At 43.0% G+C, this 22,612-nt stretch overlaps 1 protein-coding gene across 2 annotated transcripts in view; it reads right to left on the bottom strand.

Annotated features, from left to right (window-relative positions):
- The window catches only part of LOC126183235 (MAM and LDL-receptor class A domain-containing protein 1-like), a 433,083-nt gene that overhangs the window by 97,624 nt on the left and 312,847 nt on the right, over positions 1-22,612 (bottom strand). For both annotated transcript variants that reach the window (XM_049925025.1, XM_049925024.1), the window contains exons 14-15: positions 6,980-7,067; positions 6,677-6,838 (exon numbers count right to left, since the gene is read on the bottom strand). In XM_049925025.1, coding sequence (XP_049780982.1) covers positions 6,677-6,838; positions 6,980-7,067 — 250 coding nt within the window. The remainder of the gene's footprint in view (positions 1-6,676; positions 6,839-6,979; positions 7,068-22,612) is intronic.

The following is a 22,612-nucleotide window of genomic DNA, read 5'->3' as shown; positions in this document are numbered from 1 at the left end:
GCCGAAAACTTGATTGTTGTATCTGAAAGAACATTGACAGTGGTCTCTTACTCCTCACGATGATGGCAGAGGTAGCCTTCGAAAGCTCGTGTGTTTTATTCAAAACGACACTGACAACTGTTTTTTACTGCTGGCAATGATGACAAGGATTAACGCCGAATAGTGGCTTGTTTTATTGAAATTTCATTGACAGCAGTGTTTTACTCCTGATTGCGGTGGCGGAGATAGCAGTCAATATCTAGAGTGTGTTGTTCGAAATGACATTGAGAGCGGTTTTTTACTCCTCACAACGATGGAATGGATAGCCGTCGAAAACTCGATCGTTTTATGTGAACCGACATTTTTTGTTTTTTACTCATGACGATAATGGCGGAGATAGCCGTCGAAGGCTCTAGTATTGCTTTGAAACCGAGAAGAGTTTTATCAAGCCATACAAATATTTGTAAAATGTTTACTCCCTTGGTTGTGGATCAATAAACTTTAATTTTTCTAGATTCAGTTGTACAGTAGAACGTGGAACATCCGACCCTCGATTAGCCGACTCCTCGGGTTATCCGGCTGTGTCCAACAATCTGTCTGCGCGCCGCGCCGAGCAGCGTGCCAGTATTATTGCTGGATTTGACTCCTGTCACAACAGGTCTGAGCCACGCTCCTCATGCATGCTCAGTTGTGTTTAAGATATTCTGAAAGACTAAAAGTGACTACAAATCAGAAAAGGAAACGTGTTGTGTGCACAATCGAACAGAAACTAAATTTTCTGTGAAGCCTTGACAAAGATGAACCTGTTGTTAAATTAGCCGTTGAAATGCGTGTCGTTGTGACAACCGTTAAAGACTGGAAAAAGAACCAAAAAGATCTGAAGTTTTTTTGTTAACTGTAGATGGTGAAAATGTTTTAAAAACTAGAAAACATTGAAGAAATCAAACCTTGAGCCCTTGGATGATGCATGCGTAGATTTGGTTTTGTGGGGAAAGACGTAAGGGAACCCTACTATCAGGCATTATCATAAGAGAAAAAGCAATTCAGTTGCAGCAAAAACTGGGAGGTGAAGAAGACGCATTCCAAGCAAGTAAAAGTTGGTGGAGAAATCGTCACTGCTTTAGGCCAGTTGCTACTTCAGGTGAAAAACTTTCTGATGATGATGATGATGATGCTGCAAGTAGGGAGTTTACTGAAAAAATTTGAAAAAAGTAGTCACTGAAAATAAAGTGGTAGCTAATCAGATGCCGGCCGAAGTGGCCGAGCGGTTCTAGGCGCTACAGTCTGGAACCGCGCGACCGCTACGGTCGCAGGTTCGAATCCTGCGTCGGGCATGGATGTGTGTGATGTCCTTAGGTTAGTTAGGTTTAAGTAGTTCTAAGTTCTAGGGGACTGATGACCTCAGAAGTTAAGTCCCATAGTGCTCAGAGCCATTTGAACCATTTGAAAGCTAATCAGTTATACAGTATTGACGAGACTGGAATAAACTATAAAACGTTCCCTCAAAAACCTTTGCCTCAAAGAACGAAACAGTCACAGGAACGAGACTAGCAAAGGGCAGGCTGACAATCGCAGCATGCAGCAACGCAAGTGATGAGCATAAACTGCCATTGTTTGTAATCGGAAAATTTAAGAAACCGAGAGCCTTCAAAAACATAAACACGTTGGCATTTTCTGTTCATTACAAAGCTAAAAGTGGTGCTGGGAAGAATGATGTTTTGTTTAAAGAATTATATTTTTGATGTACACACATCAAAAAAAGTTTTGCATCATCTCGGTTCCGAGAGTTCCGGAACCGGTACAGAAAATTGGAATAGAGATCAACATAAACATCATTTCCGTCCTTTTTATTGCTCATGAAAACCACACATTGTATGTTGTATCACCATACCATACATTGTATGTTGTACCACCATACAGCGAGACCTTCAGAGGTGGTGGTCCAGATTGCTGTACACACCGGTATCTCTAATGCCCAGTAGCACATCCTCTTGCATTGATGCATGCCAGCGTGGTTGGTGGATCACGTCGTCCATAAACAGCCCTTTTCAGTCTATCCCAGGCATGTTCGATAGAGTTCATGTCTGGAGAACATGCTAGCCACTCTAGTCGAGCGATGCCGTTATCCTGAAGGAATTCATTCACATGATATGCACGATGGGGGCGCGAATTGTCGTCCATGAAGACGAATGCCTCGCCAATATGCTGCCGATATGGTTGCACTATCGGTCGGAGGATGGCATTCACGTATCGTACAGCCGTCACGGCGCATTCCATGACCGCCAGCTGCGTACGTCGGCCCCAGATAATGCCACCCCTCAATAGAGAGGGCCTCCGCCTTGCTACACTAGCTGAACAGTGTGTCTGAGGCGTTCAGCCTGACCGGGTTGCCTCCAAACACGTCTCCGACGATTGTCTTGTTGAAGGCATATGCGACACTCATCGGTGAAGAGAACGGGATGCCAATCCTGAGCGGTACATTCGGCATGTTCCTGGGCCCATCTGTACCGCGCTGCATGGTGTCGTGGTTGCAAAGATGGACCTCGCCGTGGACGTCGGGAGTGAAGTTGCACATCATGCAGCCTGTTGCGCACAGTTTGAGTCGTAAGACGACGTCCTGTGGCTGCACGAAAAGCATTATTCAACATTGTGGCGTTGCTGCCATGGTTCCTGCGAGCCATAATCCGTAGGTAGCGGTCATCCACTGCAGTAGTAGCCCTTGGGCGGCCTGAGCGAGGCATGTCATCGACAGTTCCAGTCTCTCTGTATCTCCTCCATGTCCGAACAACATCGCTTTGGTTCAGTCCGAGACGCCTGGACACTCCCCTTGCTGAGAGCCCTTCCTGGCACAAAGTAACAATGCGGATGCGATCGAACTGCGGTATTGACCGTCGAGGCATGGTTGATCTACAGACAACACGAGCCGTGTACGTCCTTCCTGGTGGAATGACTGGAACTGATCGGCTGTCGGTCCCCCTCCGTCTAATAGGCGCTGTGATACAGTATCCACAGTCAACGTCTATCTTCAGGAGTTCTGGGAACCGGGGTGATGTAAAACTTTTTTGACGTGTGTATTTGTGATGGCCGTTGAAAAATACTTGAAATCAATAAACCTTCACCCCGTGAATTTTTATTGCTAGACAGCGCCCCAAGCCACCACTCACTGTGTTAACTTCAACAAGGTGACATGAAAGCTACATGTTTGCTCCCCAATTGGCTTCAATAATCCAACCAATGGGCAACGGTGTTATTGAGCAGTTAAAACGACGTTAGAGGAGGAAATACGACAGCGCTTTGTTACAGAGAACACAAGAGGGTTGTGCTCTTTTTGAAGCAATGAAAGGCCTCAAGGTAAGAGATGCAATTTTATATAGCCGCTCAAACTTGGCTAGAACTTAAGAAAACGACTCAAAAAATCGTGGAATAAAGTTTGTCGTAGCCTTAACCATGAGCAAGAACTTTCATAATCTAATGAGTCAGACGCTGAAGCTTTAGTCGCTGTTTTGCAAACCGTTCGGAATGATATCCATCATACCGATGTAGAGGAATGGTTAACAATGAAGAACGTGAAGATGATAAGATCATCGATCTTGCTTTGCAACAGTATAGTGTTGAGCAAGACGAGTCAGATCACGAAGAAAAGGAAGAAGACGAAGAATCAGACACGCTGCAGCAAAGGCTGCGTTGGAGCCTGCTCTCAAATATTTGGAACAGCAAACGGGTGCAGCTACGGACATACTGTGGGCAAAGAAGTTGCGTGATGCAGTCGCAAAGTAAAGGTTTAAGAAACTGAAACAAAAAACATTTTACAATTTTGAAAATAGATTTCCAGTAATAAAAATTTCTTTTTTCCTTTGTTTTTGTTCGGAAGGCAATTTTTAATTTGATTTTTGTTTATTACATCTTTTTGAACTCTGTAAACGACTTGTTTTTTTCTTCTCTGATTATCCTACTTTTTTTAGCGTTTCGACCACTGCCTGGTCCCAAAATATTAATCGAGATTCTACAGTAATACGGTATTTTTTAAATTGCTGTTGTAATCAATTTTGCACTCTCAACATGAGACGTCAAGCCACAGAACAACGATTGTTTTTCGTCCTGTGTCTCGTAGAGCTTCGGCGCTTCCTGTGAGGGCTCCGATCCGTGGGGCGTAATTGCGCGTCAAGACTAGACGATGGAACTCACGGCTCGTTGGCCACGCGAGGCACAACGGTCTTGACGTAGGGAGGGTATAATTACATGTAGGTAAAACAATCTCTGATCCCTGCCACCATCAAAGGGCTTGCAAGATCATCTGGATGAAATGGATATTGCCCTGTATTTCGACAACAGTAAACGCAAGAAGATGGAGTGAAGACGCATGAAATCGGATAATGATAGGAAATTAGATTAGAATATTAGACACTAAAGGTAGTTTATGAGTTTTGCTACTTGGTCAGCAAAATAACTGACGATGCCAGTAGTAAAGAGGATGTAAAATGCTGACTGGCAATAGCAAAAAAAGCTGTTCTCAGAAAGAGAAGTTTGCTTACATCAACATGGATGGAAAACATTAAAGATAAGAAGAGTATAGAAGCTTTTGAAATGTATCGTTTGAGAAGAAAGCTGGAAATTAGGTAGGTAGATAGGATAATCAACGAAGAGGTGCCAAGAAAAGTCAGGAAGGAAAGGTCTTTATGGCACAACCTGACTAAAAGCAAGGAAGAGTTTGATATGATATATCCTGACTCATCAAGAAGAGTTGATCTGTAAATGGTGGGAAATTTGAGGGATGGAAAGAGGGTGGTCGCGCAAGAAAAATTGTAGAGGGAAGCCAAGGGCCAACTATAGTGATCAGGTTCAAGTGGATGTATGATGTAGTAGTTACGCAGAAATGGAGAGGCTTCTTCAAAACAAACTAACATTTACCTTTGGGAAGAGACTGGTTGTGGAGTCTGGACTACAGAGGACGCCGACTGGTGTCTTTGATGTCAGGGTATTGAGATCCTACACTGCGGTAGGAGTCTAGCAGGTGAAGTAAAGTAGCATCCCGTTATATATTGAAGTGGCACTTTCTGTGGAACTTTGGAAGCTATTGCTGTCTCTTCTTACTTCGTAACTAAAAGCCAGCCAGCTCCATTCTCACGACTTTTGAAGAAAGAATAAGTTCCCATCCAGTAAACGAATGTAGGTCTATTTTTAACTGGTAAAGCTATGTAGTTCAGTAACTAGGTCAGTAAATGTGGTACTAGGCTGACAATCTAACAGTAAGTGCGTGGGATTCAATACTTCATTATTACTATGGTTTTTGTTTCAGCTCATGTCTTCTTTTATGTCTGACAATGATTCGTTAACACGATAACTGCCGAGTTGGGCTATGGTACAGGTTCCACTCTAAACTGCATAAACTACTTCTAAAGTAATGTTATTATCACCTGCTAGTCTTATTTGGTATGGGTCCCACATTTTTGAGAAATATTCGAAGGTGAGACTTCCCTTTTGTGGATGCCCCTTTAATTGTTCTTGGGGAATGCTGCTTTATAACCCTGGAATTAGCTTCCCATTCAATTTGGCTGTTCTATTTTTTCGAAAGCTGTACTGTCTAACCTCAAAATCTCTGTCTTCACAGTAACCCTGTGTCACTGTCAATGTTTAAGAATATTCTTATTTGGTTTGCATCCACAAATTGAGCGCATCAGTTATTTCATAAGCGTTGTCTTTCTCATGCACCGAAAGACATGACCTTTCAAATCAAATACATCACTGAACCTTTTAGGAGGAACGATTTTCTGCTGGCAACGAGATGTTCGTGGATCAATTTAACATGCGACACACGTGTTTGAAAACTTGCAAAACTCTATAAACACTTTGGTATGAAATCTATTTTGAAAATTATCGCTACGGTGGTGATTAAATTGCAAAGGTAGCATAGGTATCGGCCGCTTCATGCTTAACGGCAAAGCTGCTTTTCTTATAACGTCATTAACGTTAGCCAATCGACACCACATATACAAAACACTGCCAGTATTTCTCGAATTCTCGAAGCCAATATCTCAGACTATCACTCGGCGTTAAATCCTGAGCTTCCTGGGGTCGCCGATTATGATATGCCGCGGGTCGAGTCTCGTGACGTCACGCCATCAGGTACCTTGCACTGCCACTAGATGTCACACTGAACGAGTCGTCTTTAAACTATGGCGGCGCGTACGAACGGACGAAAGTCAAGTGCCAACTCCCCTGTTTATACCTCTGGCATTAAGACAAAATCAAATTGCGGAAAATGATATGCCGCGGGTCGCGTCTCGTGACGTCACGCCATCAGGTACCTTGCACTGCCACTAGATGTCACACTGAACGACTCGTCTTTAAACTATGGCGGCGCGTACGAACGGACGAAAGTCAAGTGCCAACTCCCCTGTTTATACCTCTGGCATTGAGACAAAATCAAACTGCGGAAAATACCATATTGTTTTGAACAATTGTATGCTTACTCCATTAACACTATTTCTCAAGACGTAGCAGTGTTGCAAATTCAGTACTTTATCTCTAATTTTAACAACACAACTAATGCATAAGTTTCATTATTACCCTAAACCTTTCCTTATAAATTGTATTTGTCTGGACAAAATAGCTCTGTGAATGCAATACTTTCTTCATAATTACGCTAAATAACTTATATTAAACTGACGTTATATTTAATTCAATCCATTATGGATACCTGGTGCGCCAAACGTTTTGTCTGGTAAATTGGCTGGTCGCCGAGCTACAGTAGCTAGTCGCCAAGTTGTAGTACCACGTTCAGTTGTGTCATTCATCCAGTCACATGTATCTCTGTCAAATCTACATTCTCCTTTCCTAACTGTAGCACGTACTGGAGTTGCTGAAAAATGTGGAAGTAAAAACATACTTTCAAATGGAAAGACCTTAATGTGAAATGCATAGCAGTGTTCTAAATGACTAATTATAGAAGAAACTTTTGAAACATTTGATGTTTAAAGTGTATTCGAAAAGAACTGCTTACTTGAACAAGCACCATCAAATAATGTGATGTCATCAAAGCCTATAAAACCATTTGCTCTACTTGATCCCCAAGTACCTTCTATAATAATCTGTGAACAAAAGAGTCATTCATTAAGATATATATATACATAACACGTAGCAATATGTCTGCAGTAATACTTATGTATTAGATAAATGACAATAACTTGTTCAATCAAATGTCCTAAAAGTAGAGCAGATATTCTGTTTGGTTAGTCAATATTTTACTGGAGAAATTCAAGTAATTTGAACATTACAAATTTCAGAACTTACTTCTAACATGTGGTTCCAGTAAGAAGGTAATCAACTATCTGGTGTATATTAAATCTGCAAATTTACTAATTTAAGGGTCGTGTCAGAAAATAATGAAACTGTCTACAATGTATGAAGTAGTTTAATTATCAAACATATTACTGGACTACTTTTTCTGTCCTGCCTACAGTGTACTAGGGAAAAAAACATCAGATATTTCTGGACATTAAAATTTCATCTTCGTGAAAGTGGCATGCAACAAACTTTAAATTGCCATAGCACACGCTGCTTGCCCTACATATAATTTTTCTAATTGAATTTCCATAAATACCACTTTATGCATAATAGTTAGTTATACTTTACTGTTCATTGCTATCCTAGCTGTGTTATTACAAGTATAAAATACATATCTGTATGTAGAAATTGTTTTATACAAGCGAAAAAATATAAAATTGCAAAACACAAAATGAGTTGTTGGATACTTTCGCCAAATTTCCCTTCACACAGGTAAATCAAGGAATGTTTCCACCATTCAGTTTCCCAAGGGTTAATCGGTGCTTATTGTTTGTTAAAGTCTTCAGTCTGAAGACCCGTTGGATGCAGCTCTGCACACTAGACGGTCCTGTGCAAGCATCTTCATCTTTGAATAGCTACAGCAGCGAACATCCATTTGAACCTGCTTACTGAATCTATGCCTAGGTATTCCTCTACAATTTTTACCATCAGAATTTCAAAACGTGTAGTCCAGTAACATTGACAAAAGTGTTCTGTAAATCTAGAAATACTGAAAACGTTGATTGCCTTTCTTTAACCTATCTTGTAAGACACATCGTTGCGTTAGCACTGCCTCGCGTGTTCTCACATTTCTCCAGAACACAAAGTGACGTTCTGCCAAGGTCAGTTTCTACCAGTTTTTCCAATATTCTGTAAATAATGCGTGTAAATATTTTGCAACCATTGCTTACTGAACTCATGAAATTTCTAGTAGAAAAATTATATGTATGTCTGTTACATGCCACTTTCATGAAATTGGAATTTTAATGTCCAGCAGCGTATATTCCTTGATAACCTACAATGTGGGGAATAGCTCCATGATGTTTTACAGTACATTGTAAGCAGGACAGAAAAGTAGTTCAGTAATATGTTTGATAATTAAACTACGTTGTAAACTGTAGATAATTTTATTATTTTCAGACGTGGCCCTTGCAATGGTAAGTTCACACTTGTGAATATCAGCCCCCTTGGAATTGGAATTACTATGGTTCAAATGGCTCTGAGCACTATGGGACTTAACATCTATGGTCATCAGTCCCCTAGAACTTAGAACTACTTAAACCTAACTAACCTAAGGACAGCACACAACACCCAGCCATCACGAGGCAGAGAAAATCCCTGACCCCGCCGGGAATCGAACCCGGGAACCCGGGCGTGGGAAGCGAGAACGCTACCACACGACCACGAGATGCGGGCGAATTATTATGTTTTTCGTAAGTCTGAAAGTATTTCACCTGTCTCATGTACAGGGTGTCCCACTCGAAACAGACCCCACAAATATGTATAGTAATTCCGCTGAAGTTGCATTTGTTATTTTTGACGTTTGATGTGGCAACACCGCACTCTGCAACATCGTCTGACGCAACAGTGTGTTTCCGTGCATTGCTGTGGCTGGAGTCCAGTGTTAAGTGTTTAGTGAAAATGTATCGCTATTCTGTCGAAGAGCGTGTGCTTCTTGTGAAACCATAGTGGGTTACTGGTTCCATTAAGACAGTGAATGTCTGTTGAACGGTTTAGTGAACAGTGAATACCGCCTAAACGCTGCATAAAAAAAGTTAGTGAACAAGATGGAGAGCAGTGAAACGGCAACGACGATTGTTGACCTCACCCGCAAAGTCTGTTCTACGTTTATCTCAGGAATGTGGAATGTCATGAAGCACATGTTACAGAGCTGCAAAGAAAGCCGGCATGTATCCATACAGGTTTACAGTGGTTCAGGAACTGAATGTCAATGACAAAGACAAATGCAGTACATTTTGCCGTTGGTTTCAGCAGTTTATTGCTCAGCGATCAGGAATATTGCAGTACACATGATTCAGTGATGAGGTGTGTTTCCACTTCTGTGGCAACTTAAACTTTGAGAATACACGTTTGTGGTATAATGAAAATCCACATGCGCTGGTCGAGTAACTCCTGCATTCACAAAAGTTTGGCGTGTTCTGTGCAATATCACAGTGTCACATCATCGGATCAATATTTTTCTCGTCTACTGTGACAAATGCAGTTTACATCGAAATGTTCTGGGAATGTGTGAACCAGTTGGATGATGAAGAACTTACCCTCAGCTGGTACCAACAGGATGGCGCCACATGCCACACATGTCGAGTCACCATGGCTGAGGTCGAACCATTTTTCCCCAGCAGAATTTAACACCACCTGACTAACAGGTAAGGTCTGCAGAAACAAACCACACAACTTGGAAGATTTACGAGAGAACATCATCTGTGAAATCCAGGCAGTGATACCAGAGGTTCTGGCAGCCACATTAGAGGTATCGTGTTAAACTGGGTTTACAAGTCGAGGGCAGTCACTTCCAGCACCTTTTGTGATTCGCCTTTATTTCCCCATGAACAAGGTATGACATGTACTGATTTTTATGCAAAGCCTTTTAGTATAATTTAAGAAAATGTTTGTTTGTGGGACCTCTTTCGAGTAGGACACCCTGTATCTTTCACACCAGGTGAAATAGTTGGCCATGACTGGCTCTCCCAAAGATCTCAGTAATTCTGAGGGAATATCGTCTACCCAATGGCCCTTTTTTCTACATCTACTTCTACATCTACATCTACATACATACTCTGCAAGTCACCATAAGCTGCTTGGCAGTGGGTACCATGTACCACTTCTAATCGTTTCCTTTCCTGTTCCACTCGCAGACAGAGTGAGGGAAAAACCATTGTCTTTATATCTTCGCATAAACCCCAGTTTCTCATATCTTATCTTCCTCGTCCTTACGCGAAATGTGTGTTGGCAGCAGTAGGATCATTCTGCAGTCAGCTTCAAATGCCGGTTCTCTAAATATTCTCAATAGTGTTTCTCGAAAAGAATGTCGCCTTCCAAAAATGGTTCAAATGGCTCTGAGCACTATGCGACTTAACTTCTGAGGTCATCAGTCGCCTAGAACTTAGAACTAATTAAACCTAACTAACCTAAGGACATCACACACATCCATGCCCGAGGCAGGATTCGAACCTGCGACCGTAGCGGTCACGCGGTTCCAGACTGAAGCGCCTTTAACCGCACGGCCACACCGGCCGGCTGTCGCCTTCCCTCCAGGGATTTCCATTCTAGTTGCCGAAACAGCTCCTTAACACTTATGTGTTGTTCGTATCTACCACTAACAAACCTACCATCCTGTCTCTGAATTGCTTTGATGTCTTCCTTCAGTCCGACCTGGTACGAATCCCAAACACTCACGTTACCCTAGCTGACCTCTGGAATCGCAAGCGTCGCGTCAGCTATCAGACGGTAATGGATTTCTCACCAGTGAGTGTCGCTGTGTGTATTAGACTGTGCTTTTATTGTCAGTTGGCGATTCGTGGAGCTTTGATTATCGTCGCGCCAAAATCAAACGTGGCAACCCAACAAAAAGTGACTGATAATCTCGAAACGTTTGCTGAAGATTTCAAAGCAAACTTCACCACTGCTCTTTCCTACGCTTTTTCAATTTATAAAGAAAAAGGGATGATCACTGACAATCCTCCTATGTCCTTCAGTCCTACAGTAATACCCATAGGCAGTTATCGACATTATGAATACGCATATCATAGAGCACGACGAAGATCTGATACTATGCACAGAGCTTGATGAAGAAAATATTTATGTGGAGGTACATGGAACATCTCATTCTCTCTCTCTCTCTCTCTCTCTCTCTCTCTCTCTCTCTCTCTCTGTCACACACACACACACACACACACACACACACACACACACACACACACACACCGAGCGGTTCTAGGCGTTTCAGTCTGGAACCGCGCGACCGCTACGGTCGCTGGTTCGAATCCTGTGTGTGATGTCCTTTGGTTAGTTAGGTTTAAGTAGTTCTAAGTTCTAGGGGACTGATGACCTCAGATATTAAGTCCCATAGTGCTCACAGCCATTTTGAACACACACACGCGTTTATCATATGCAGACACTTTTTATCTGTCACAGGTGACTTCTCAAGTACAGATGGGGATTATACAACTGAAGATTTTTCCACGAGTTCCTCACGTACATCAGCAACACTGGCTGACAAGAAGAAGGTCCTATAATTTGCTGACGCTCATCCGAAATGGAAATTTGCAACTTTGCAGTCTAGATTCCCAATCCTGAAGAAAAGGGATTATTTTAAAATTTGGAGGAAAGAAGTACACCAAGGTGGCAGCAGACTTGAAAAGTTGTCCTTAATTGACTCGGTAACATGGGAAAAATTTCAAGATGCACGAGGCTGCTATGAACAGGTTAACGACTAGAACCCTAGAGCAATGGGCAATGACCGCTGCATTCCCGTATCTGTCGGAGAGTTTTCACTTCCGTGCTTCTAATACTTGGGCAAAACCCTTCAAGAAAAAATATTCGATAAGGCAGCAAAAAAACCACGAACTTCGTCAGCAAAAATTATGTCGCAACTTTGGACGAAACAGTGGCAGGAGCAGAGAAGTTTCGTCTGCAGATGAGACTTTTAATGCCACATTTCAACACCGACCAGACCGCATGCCAGTATGAGTCAACGTACAACATGTCTCTGGATATCAAATGTGCGTAGACTGCTATGGTGAAGAAACTCAATCTATCGAAGACCACCCACTCTTACACAGCACAGTACAGTTTAACCGCTTCAGGGAAACTTTTACCCCTTGTGCTTTTATGTTTGCAAGAGCCTGCGAATAAATTCGGTCGTCGGGTTGCAGCCACTGTCAAAAAATTAGAAGACGAGTACGAAAATGTTGTAGTTACTTGTTCCATGTCAGGGAAACTTACAAAAGAGCTTTATGCAACATTATTGGAAACAACATTAAAGCCATACGTCGCAGACATTAAATTTCTTCTGTTGGTGGATTCTTGGAGCGGCCAAAGAGATTCAACATTGTGTGATGAGACATTTACGAATGAGCTAGGTGATGCAATGTGTACCATGAAGGTCATTCCACCAAAATGTACACCGCTGGTTCAACCGTGTGATATGTATATTTCTATCGCCAAGTCAAAATTCTAATTAAAAGACTACAAAGTGCCCCTGAATTGCTCCGACAAGAGCGAGAAATATCATCAAGAGAAGATGCAATTAAAATACATTCGATCGTGCAGCATCAATTCAGTGCTCCTGTGTTCACCCCTATGATCCAGTATGCTTGGTTTGCATCCAAACTGATAGCGGACAAACCGTCGTTTTAAAACTTGAATGAAATGTCCTTTCCAATGACGCATGTTTTGGCAAAATGTAACTGCTCAAACAATGCCTTCGTAAAATGTGCCTGGCGTGAAACATATGTATGTTTTACAAGTTTCTATGATAGATGTCTCCATAAAAATTGCAAACCTTCTACTGCGATAATGAATAAACAGTAGCGCACGTAATCACAAGAATCATTGGAAACTTTATTTTCATTAACACTGTCGCCTAATTATATAAATATACTGCTTGAATGGGTTTAATTTCTACAGTAAATACTTGAATAATCAGAAGAAACGAAGTAAAATAAACATGGGAAAAAAACAGAAAAAAATCAGGTCCCAAGTCGACTCTTTCGTTAGCAATGCGCTTTACCATTACGCTACGCCATCAACGTCAAACAGAGCGCTGAATAATGTATATACTACGATCGGAAAAACTTTCGAGAGTATTTTCTCCTTTCCTAAGGCCCACTCAGGCGAAATATTTAAGGCACGTGATATGGAGACCCACCTCCTTCTACACACGCAATTTGGGCGAAATCGGTGTGTCCCGATTGGCGATCTCCCCTTGTAAGTCATCTTGTATCACCCTACAGTCACTCATATTCGACACCTTCCTATGTGCCACAGCATCATCACCAAACAACCGCAGATTGCTGCCCACCCTATCCGCCATATCATTTATGTATACAGAAAATAACAGAACTTCTATCACACTTCGGTGGGCACCCCTCATAAAACCCTTATCTGTAATGAGCACTATCCGTCGAGGGCAACATACTAGACTCTATTACTTACGAGTTCTTGGAGACACATACCTGGGAAACTATTCCACATGCTTGTGCCTTCCTTAATAGTCTGCAGTGGGTTTTGGTTTCAAATGCTCTTCGGAAATTCACAAATGTGGACTGTACCTGTTGCCCTTCACGCATCCAGACGTGTGGTATACCATATGAGAAAAGGCAACCTGAATTTTACATTGATGACGCTTTCTAAAACCGTATTGATTGGTGGACATGTCTATAGAAAATGTATCGAACTCAGAATATGTCATGGAATTTTGCAGCAAGGCGACGTTAAGGATGTTGGCCAGTAATTTTGCGCGTCTGTTCTTTTACCCTTCTTATATACAGGAGTCACCTGCGCTTTTTTCTAGTCGCTGGGATTTTGCGCTGGGCGAGAGATTTGCGATAAATGCAAGCCAGGTAAGGAGCCAATACCGCATGATACTCTTCGTAAAACCAAAATGGGATTCCTTCCGGACCTGACCACTTATTTGTTTTCAACTCTTTCAGTTGTTTCTCTACGCTTGAGTTACTTATTACTATGTCGTCCATACGGGACTCTGTGCGATGGTCAAACGACTCTATGTTTGTACGATTCTCCTCGGTGAAAAATTCCTTAAACGCGAAGTTTAAAATTTCGGCTTTCGTTTTGCTATTTTCAACTACCACACCAAACTGGTCAACGAGTGAATGGATAGAAGCCTTAGACCCTCTTAGCGATTCTACATAGGACCAGAATTTTCTTGGGTTCTTGGCCAGATCTTCTGCTAAGGTAGTTGTATGCTTCGCTCACCGATCTTATCACAGACGCACGAATCTCTACTAACTTTTTCCTGTCGTCATTTGCGCGTTCTCTTTTGAACCGAGAGTGCAACAGCCTTTGCTTCCTTAGCATTTTCCGAATTTTGTTGCTAAACTACTGTAGGTTTTTTCGTCCCTAATCCACCTGCTTCGCACATACTTGTTCAGAACACGATTCAGAGCCTGTTTAAACTTTGTCCATAATTCCTCTATGTCCATCAGGCTGGAACTAAATGAGCGAAAATCATTGTCTAAATGAGAAGTTAACAACTGCTCATGTGTTCTCTCTAGCAGTAACACTCTCTTAGTTTTCTTGACTGATTTATTAACTTTCGTAAACACAGTCGCTATGAGGACATTTGGATCACTAAACCTCGTCTCTATATTAACGCCGTAGATAAGATCCGTCTATTTGTAGCTACAAGGTACAACATATTTCCGTGGCATGGGGTCTGCCAAACTATCTGCTCGAGACAGTTTTCGGGAAAAGTGTTTAAAGCTGCTTTGCAAGACTGTCTGCCTGTACCCCTGTAATGAATCCATAGATGTCCCAATTCATACTCAATAGGTGAAAGTAGCCTCCAACTAGTAGTGTATGATCTAGGTATTTACGCGATATTGACCGTAGACATTCTTTGAGTGATCCTAAAACTGCCGGTAAAAAGATCCAATAATTAACTTGGTTTCACCTGAACCTGTTATACGTGACCAGGTAACTTCACTCTCACAGTCAATTTGAACCTCAATAGAGACAAACAATATTTTTGTCAACTAGAAACGAGGCTCCATCTCCTATGGCATCTAATCTGTCCTTCCGATAAACTTCCATGATTCGTTCAATATCTCAGAGCCTTCTTCTTCTTCTTCTTTCGATTTCGGCCATCTTTGGACCACGTTCAACAATTCACTTGCCCGGCTTTTTGATCTTTTTTTCTCTCTTCCCAATATTTCCTCATCATTTTCGAGTGGTTCCTCCTCCGCTCTTCCGACCATTTCCTGTTATTATTCTTTAGTTTCGTTTCTTCTGGAAAACACTTAATTTCGTTCACTATTTGTCTAAACTTTTCCCTGTCCCTGATTGACTCACGGGTGACATTAAAATAGGCCAAATCCTTTTTCACCATCTGTATCCATTTATTGTTGGTTTTTTCGTTCCTGTTACTATGTTCAAACACTTTTCTTGTTAGTCTGTTTCCATCCATCCTCGACAGGTGACCATAAAACGTTAGTCTGCGTTTACGCATTGCCTCACTCACTTTCTCAATAGTTTTGTATATTTCCTTATTACTCTTTAGCTTGTACTCTTCCCCAATCTTTCTCGGTCCTAATATTTTTCTCAAAATTTTCCTTTCTTTCTTTTCCATGTTTTCTATTTCCCCCTTTTTGTTAAGAGTTAGGCACTCCGATGCATACAGGCATTCTGGTCTAATGACAGTTTTATAATGTCTTAATTTAGCTTGAATCGAAATGTTTTTTTTGTTATATATGTCTTTGGTTTTTTGAAAAGCAAATTCCATTTTCCTTGCTCTCGCCTGGTTTGCACTCTTGTCTAAACCATTCACTTGAATTATTTCACCTAAATACTTAAATTTTTCTACTTTCTTAATATTGCCGTATTTAGTAATAAGATTTTTCTTGTTATTTCTATGATTAGACATATACACGGTTTTTTCAAATGAAATCTGCAGTCCAGCTCTGGCCGAAACTTCTTGTAGTTTCTCCAAGTAGTTCTGAGCTATTTCTTCGTTTTCTGTAATTATTGCCAGATCGTCTGCAAAAGCTAAACAGTCCACTTCTATTTTTTCTTTTTTTGTTCCAATTCTGATGTCATTCTTGGTGCCTTTGAGTTCTTCTTTCCATATTCTCAATATCTTTTCCAGTACGCAGTTGAAGAGGATTGGGGATAAACCATCACCTTGTCTAACACCTGTTTTAATTTCGAACTTCCTTGAAATTTCACCCATAAATTTAACTTTGGCCTTACTGTTTGTTAGCGTCTGTTTGATAATTAGAATTGTTTTCTTATCGACCCCAAATTCTTCCAATACTTTCAGTAATACTTCAGTAATACTTCTAGTTTTAGCCAGCTCTCGGTCCCAAGAATAATTTGAGAGTGAGAACTTTCCTGGAGAGCAATAAGTTCAGGAACTTTGTTACGCATACTTCTCGAATTTAGGGATAAAATTTTGACAGTCGAAGTGTCTACTCTGAACGCGATCTGATTCTACTATCTGTGCGCCGACTGGAGAGTATTCATCAGAGTACCTCGAACTACCGCCTATCCTGAAAAAGCTCCATGTGCACTCTGCACATACTCTGCTACCCGAGTAGCTGCCTCCTTTGTGTACTCGTACTACACCCCTGACCCATCAAGGGGAGTCCTACAGTTCCCCATCCGATAACGCAAGTCTAGCAATCTGCAGCTAAGGGTGTCGAAGAGCCTACAAAGCCTTTGTCTGAGACCCGTCACTTAGCCCCAAACTAAAAGACCTCGATCAGTTCTGCGAACATTGCTGAAAATTGCAAGTTCTGCTTGCACAACGCATGTGAGGCCAGCAACCTTCATCACCTTAGCTAGCCACCTGTGTGAACTGAGGGTGGCCTGAGAACCCATGCAACAGACGTCATTATTGGCGACGCGAACCACAATTTGCAGACAGCTGCACCCTACTTACTCGATAGCTACAGGCAAGACTGCTGCCACGTATCAGATGAGGCTGTCGGCAGACATACTGAGTGCACATTGGCTTTCTTTCCAGCCTTGAACGCTATCTTCCTAAGGGGCTCCATGAAACACGTAACGTTAGAACTCCTGATAACTAGCAGACCACTGTCCCTGTGTGCCTGCTTGGATCCTTCTGAAGGAATGGTCATCTGCTCTCTCACAGGGCATAGGTGAGCTCATATGCCCAACCTCAGTAGTAGGGTAAGGAGAGAACGAGTGCACTGTGTGTTACTGAAGACATCATTGATGAGTCACAGGAGTCCCTCACCCCCAGCTCCCTCCATCCCAACACTCCCCATCTAAAGAAGGCCAATTGACCCATGTATAAAATGGTGGGAAGTTCGAATTTTGCTGGGAAATTCAAAGTGGCAGGTTTTTCAGAAGACGGGTGGAGTGGCCGCAAGGTTTGAGGTGTCATGTCATGGATTGCGTGACCTCTCCTGCCAGAGGTGCCAGAGGTGGCAGTTGACGCTAAATAACGAAAAGTGTGAGGTGATCCAGATGAGTTCCAAAAGAAATCCGTTGGAATTCGATTACTTGATGAATAGTACAATTCTCAAGGCTGTCAATTCAACTAAGTACCTGAGTGTTAAAATTACGAACAACTTCAGTTAGAAAGACCACATAGATAATATTGGGGGGAAGGCGAGCGAAAGGTTGCGTTTCATTGGCAGGACACTTAGAAGATGCAACAAGTCTACTAAAGAGACAGCTTACACTACACTCGTTCGTCCTCTGTTAGAATATTGATGCACGGTGTGGGATCCTTACCAGGTGGGATTGACGGAGGACATCGAAAGGGTGCAAAAAAGGGCAGCTCGTTTTGTATTATCACGTAGTAGGGGAGAGAGTGTGGCAGATATGATACGCGAGTTGGGATGGAAGTCATTAAAGCAAAGACGTTTTTCGTCGCGGCGTGATCTATTTACGAACTTTCAGTCACCAACTTTCTCTTCCGAATGCGAAAATATTTTGTTGAGCCCAACCTACATAGGTAGGAATGATCATCAAAACAAAATAAGAGAAATCAGAGCTCGAACAGAAAGGTTTAGATGTTCGTTTTTCCCGCACGCTGTTCGGGAGTGGAATGGTAGAGAGATGGTATGATTGTGGTTCGATGAACCCTCTGCCAAGCACTTAAATGAGAATTGCAGAGTAGACATGTAGATGTAGATGTAGGTTCGACTCCTTCCTCCAGCATGGGTGTGTTGTTCTTAGCATAAGTTGTTTAAGTTAGTTTAAGTAGTGTGTAAGTCTAGGGACCAATGGCCTCAGCAGTTTGGTCCCTTAGGAACTGACACACATTTTTGATTTTCAAAAAACAGTCAAACTGTGCTAGTGTGGAAGTAGGGCTGTTGTTGTCCCAAGTGTAAACGGACAGGAAATTCAAAACGGTGTATGTTCATTGACTTGGAATACTGGGACAGGGAATTTGAGACTTGGAATATTGGCACAGTCAGAATACAAGAAGAGGAGGCAAGATGGCTGACCTCGATAAAATATGGCTGACACAAGATGACTGAACTGGGATTCTCATGCAGTGTTAGTATGACATCACAACCTAAGACTTGGAATATTGGTGCAGTCTTGCTATGATGTCAGAATATAAGATGGCGATGCAAGATTGCTGACCTGGAATACTGAACCTGGTTGTATGACATCACAGTTCTGCTCAGACCTGTTGTACCACATATAACAGTGTGGAATTCTGGGATACTAGCACAGACTTGAGATACTGGTATAGGTTCTAAGACATCGGAATCGAAGTTCTAGGATACTGGCATGACAACTTCTGAGATAAAGGATGTTTTCACAGGTCCAACCCTGTCTGCAAACCTACTTGACATGTTTCCCTCAGCCGGCCGGTGTGTCTTAGCAGTTCTAGGTGCTTCAGTCTGGATCCGCGCGACCGCTACGGTCGCAGGTTCGAATCCTGCCTCAGGCATAGATGTGTGTGATGTCCTTACGTTAGTTTGGGTTAAGTAGTTCTAAGTTCTAGGGGGCTGATGACCTCAGATGTTAAGTCCCATAGTGCTCAGAGCCATTCTTTTTTTTGTTTTTTGTTTTGTTTGTTTCCCTCAGTTGCTGTTCACTCAGAGGTGTGTGATCATTGCTTCTCCAAATTAAGTTTGGTTCTTTCCACTTTATATCTTTAACATCACACCCAGAGTGAAAGGCTCACAACCAGAGGTGTATGGTTACCTATAGAATTCCTGGATATTGCTTCTCCAAACTCCAGTTCCTCTTATTCGTCCTGGAGTTGCACTGCACAGAGACGTCACATGCATACTGTTGATTCAACTGCCTCACACGAAGTGGAGGACAGCACTGCAGCCACAACCCTTGTCCTAAGTTTAACTCCACATGAGCTACGTTTAAAACAACTGCAGGCAATAGGATAGCAACAATTCATCTTCGTTTAAACAAACAAATATCAGGCCAGGGACAAGTCCTCCTTCCACAGTCACAAAATTCATGGTCAAAAAGTCCATCCAGAGCCGCTAAGAGCCATGTCACTGCACACCACTGCCAACATTGGAAGACAGGGTTGCTGGGCTCGCCATGTCATGTAAGCCATGAGACTCCCGAGTTAAAATGATGGGAAACATGAAAATACTTGTTCTTTAACCCAAGCATGGGGTAACAGCAGAGGGAATGAGAGAGGAAAGCTGGGATTGAAAACACTAGAGAGTTGCTCGAGCCAAGTCTACTCAGTAGAGAATGTGCTGGGATATTTACCATTGAGTAGCACTAGACAGTTGCCCCAGCCAAGGCTGTTCAATAGGGAATAAGAGAGGAATGCTGGGACAGCTAGTGACAAGCACCAATAACCTATAACCCACAAAAACACTTTCACAGTTTCCCACTCCCAGTCCCATTTCCACTCCCACTCCTTCTTTCATTCTGGATGGAAATTGAAAATTAAGAGATGCACATTTATCCTCCTGACAGTGTACACCGGTGCATGGGGATTGGGGGGGGGGGAGGAGGAGGAGGAGGAGGAGGACAGAAAAGGAGTGAAGGAGGGAGAAAAGGAAAAGAAGACAAGAAAAGAGGGAGAAGCATTAGGGGATTATGCTTGGATAATTCTCCACAAAAATAAATTTTGGGTGGAATGGACTGTAGCTATTTGCTGACAATAACATAACCAACATCACAGAGCCATCAAACATGTGAACTTTTATGTATCAGGCATGTGCCGACAGCATTTGAGAATCAAACAGGCTTATACTTATTTACAGCCCAAATCGTAGCCATCAAAAACATGGTAAATATAGACAATGAAAAACAGTGACATCTTACAAGAATAAGCGCATGTATGCTTCGTATTTGAGGCATTTAAACACAAAAAAATATCAGCCGTATCAGATGCTAGACCTCAGTGCACCCTGTCAACATGGTTCAGAGACTAGGGGTGAATAGAACCTGAGTCTTCCATCTAATGGGGAGTATGGCGTTCCCAGCATACTGGGGGTATGAATTGCGTGATACAATGCAAAGCCTTACTGACAGGACCCTGTGTGCTGGCTCTCCAAGCAGGCAGCTGGTGGTTGAGAGCTCTCACTCCATGAGCTGCAGTGGGCTTCACTAACATCTTCTACATAATTCTCTTTATAATACTAAACAGTGTTCCACTTCACATCAGGCTCTGTCCTCTCTCCTCTCCCCTACCTCCTGTACACGGCAGATATGACCAAACCCCTCCCTCCAGTCCACCTCCTGCAGTATGCCAATGACACCATTTTTCTTGCCTCCACTCCTACCCTTCAACGGTTCCAACGCCTTCTCCAGAATCACCTAGACCTTTTTGCCGCACTTTTTAACCAGTGGCTCCTTAAAATCAATCCTTCCAAGACCCAGGTAATCATCATAGGTAATACCACTCGCTCTTTCCGACTCCTGGATTGTTCCCTTACCATGTGCACACGTCTGGTCTGCCTCTCCCCCACCTTCACCTACCTTGGACTCACCATTGACTATCACCTCACCTGGATCCCTTATCTCCGCTCAATCCAATCCAAAGCCCACAATCACCTCCGTCTCCTTAATCGCGTCCGTCTCCTTAAACTCCTCTCTGGCCATATGTGGGGGTTGAACCCATCTACCATCCTCCACAGCTACAAATCCTTAATATGTCCCATATTCTATTATGCCAGTCCCACCTGGATATCTGCTCCCCCCAATTTCTATAAGTGCCTCCAGTTCCTCGAGCGCCATGCACTCTGCCTCGCCTTCTGTAAATGCCTCCTGTCACCCATGCGGATCCTCTATGACCTGATTCCTTTCCCCCATCTGCTCCTTATGACATATCCACGTCATCTACACTTCCCACCGACTTGATCTCCCCTCATCCCCTGGTCGCTCCTCTCCTCTCCTCTCCAACCCCTGCCCTCTGCCGTGCCTTCACCATTGTGTCCCCCCCCCCAACCCTCCACCTCTACACCCTTCATCTCCTTTCCCAAGGTGGCTTCCATCACCTCCTCCTCCCAAATGATGCCCCCCCTCCCCCCATTTATCCCTCCCACCAACTCTGATCCTCACCTCCCCATCCCTCCCTCTGTCCTTTTCCTGGGCTCCCTCTCCCCCCTTCTGTCCTGTTTTTTCCCTGCCTACCCTCTCTCTGACTGCCTTCTCTCCCACGAGTCCTTTTGCTTTCCCCTCCACTACCTTCCCCAATCCTTCTGCGTCCACTCTGTCCCACTTTTTTCTATGTCCTCTCCCTTTATCGGCTCCTCCCCATTTTCCTCGCCACCCATCTTTTTTCCCCCTCATCGGTCCCGGTCCTCCCCCGCCCCCATCTGCGGCCGTGTCGCCTCTGTAGTGCTGTGTAAAGTGAATGTTCAGTGTTTTGTGTCCATTATCAGTGTTGCGAACAGCCACCATACTGTCACTAGTTGTGTTTTTATCTCGTGCGAACAGAAACCAGATTGTCGCCATGTTTTTCTAATTGTGCCTGTCTGCTTACTGCATGTCTTCATCCGCATCGTCAACGCCGTGTTTTTATGTTTTAAATTCCACAACTTTCCGCCATTTTACAGATTTTTTACAATGTCACTGTTTTATCACCTGTTTTTATTGTTTGGTTATATTCTCATTATGTTTTTCAACTTTTCTCTTGGCTGTAGAGCGTCCTATTACGTTGCTACCAGTGCCCCCCCCCCCCCGCCCCTACCTATGCCAGAAGACACGGTCTGGGGTGCGATTTCGTGTGACAGCAGGAGCACCTTCGTGGTTATTCCACGCACCCTGACTGCAAACATGAACGTCAGTGAGGTGATTCGTCCTTTTGTGTTGCCACTCATGAACAGAATTCCATGATGTGTTTTCCAACAGGATAACGCTCGCCCACATACCGCTCGATCACGAGATCTGTCTCCAACCGAGCACATAGGAGACGTTATCGGACGTCCACTCCATCGTTATCCACTACCAGCATTAACCGCCCTTGGATTGACAGACCAAGTGCAACAGGCATGGAACTCCATGCCACAAACTTGACATCAGACACTCGTGCAACACAATGCATGCACGATTGTGTGCTTGCATCCAACATTCTGTTGGTTATACCGGTTAATGTACCAGCATTTCACATTTGCAGTGACTTACCTCACGCTGTAAT

The sequence above is a fragment of the Schistocerca cancellata genome, chromosome 4 (genome assembly GCF_023864275.1).
Source record: "Schistocerca cancellata isolate TAMUIC-IGC-003103 chromosome 4, iqSchCanc2.1, whole genome shotgun sequence".
Classification (NCBI taxonomy): Eukaryota; Metazoa; Arthropoda; class Insecta; order Orthoptera; family Acrididae; genus Schistocerca; species Schistocerca cancellata.
Note: the sequence above shows the minus strand (reverse complement) of the source record. Positions and strands in the feature narration are given on the sequence as shown.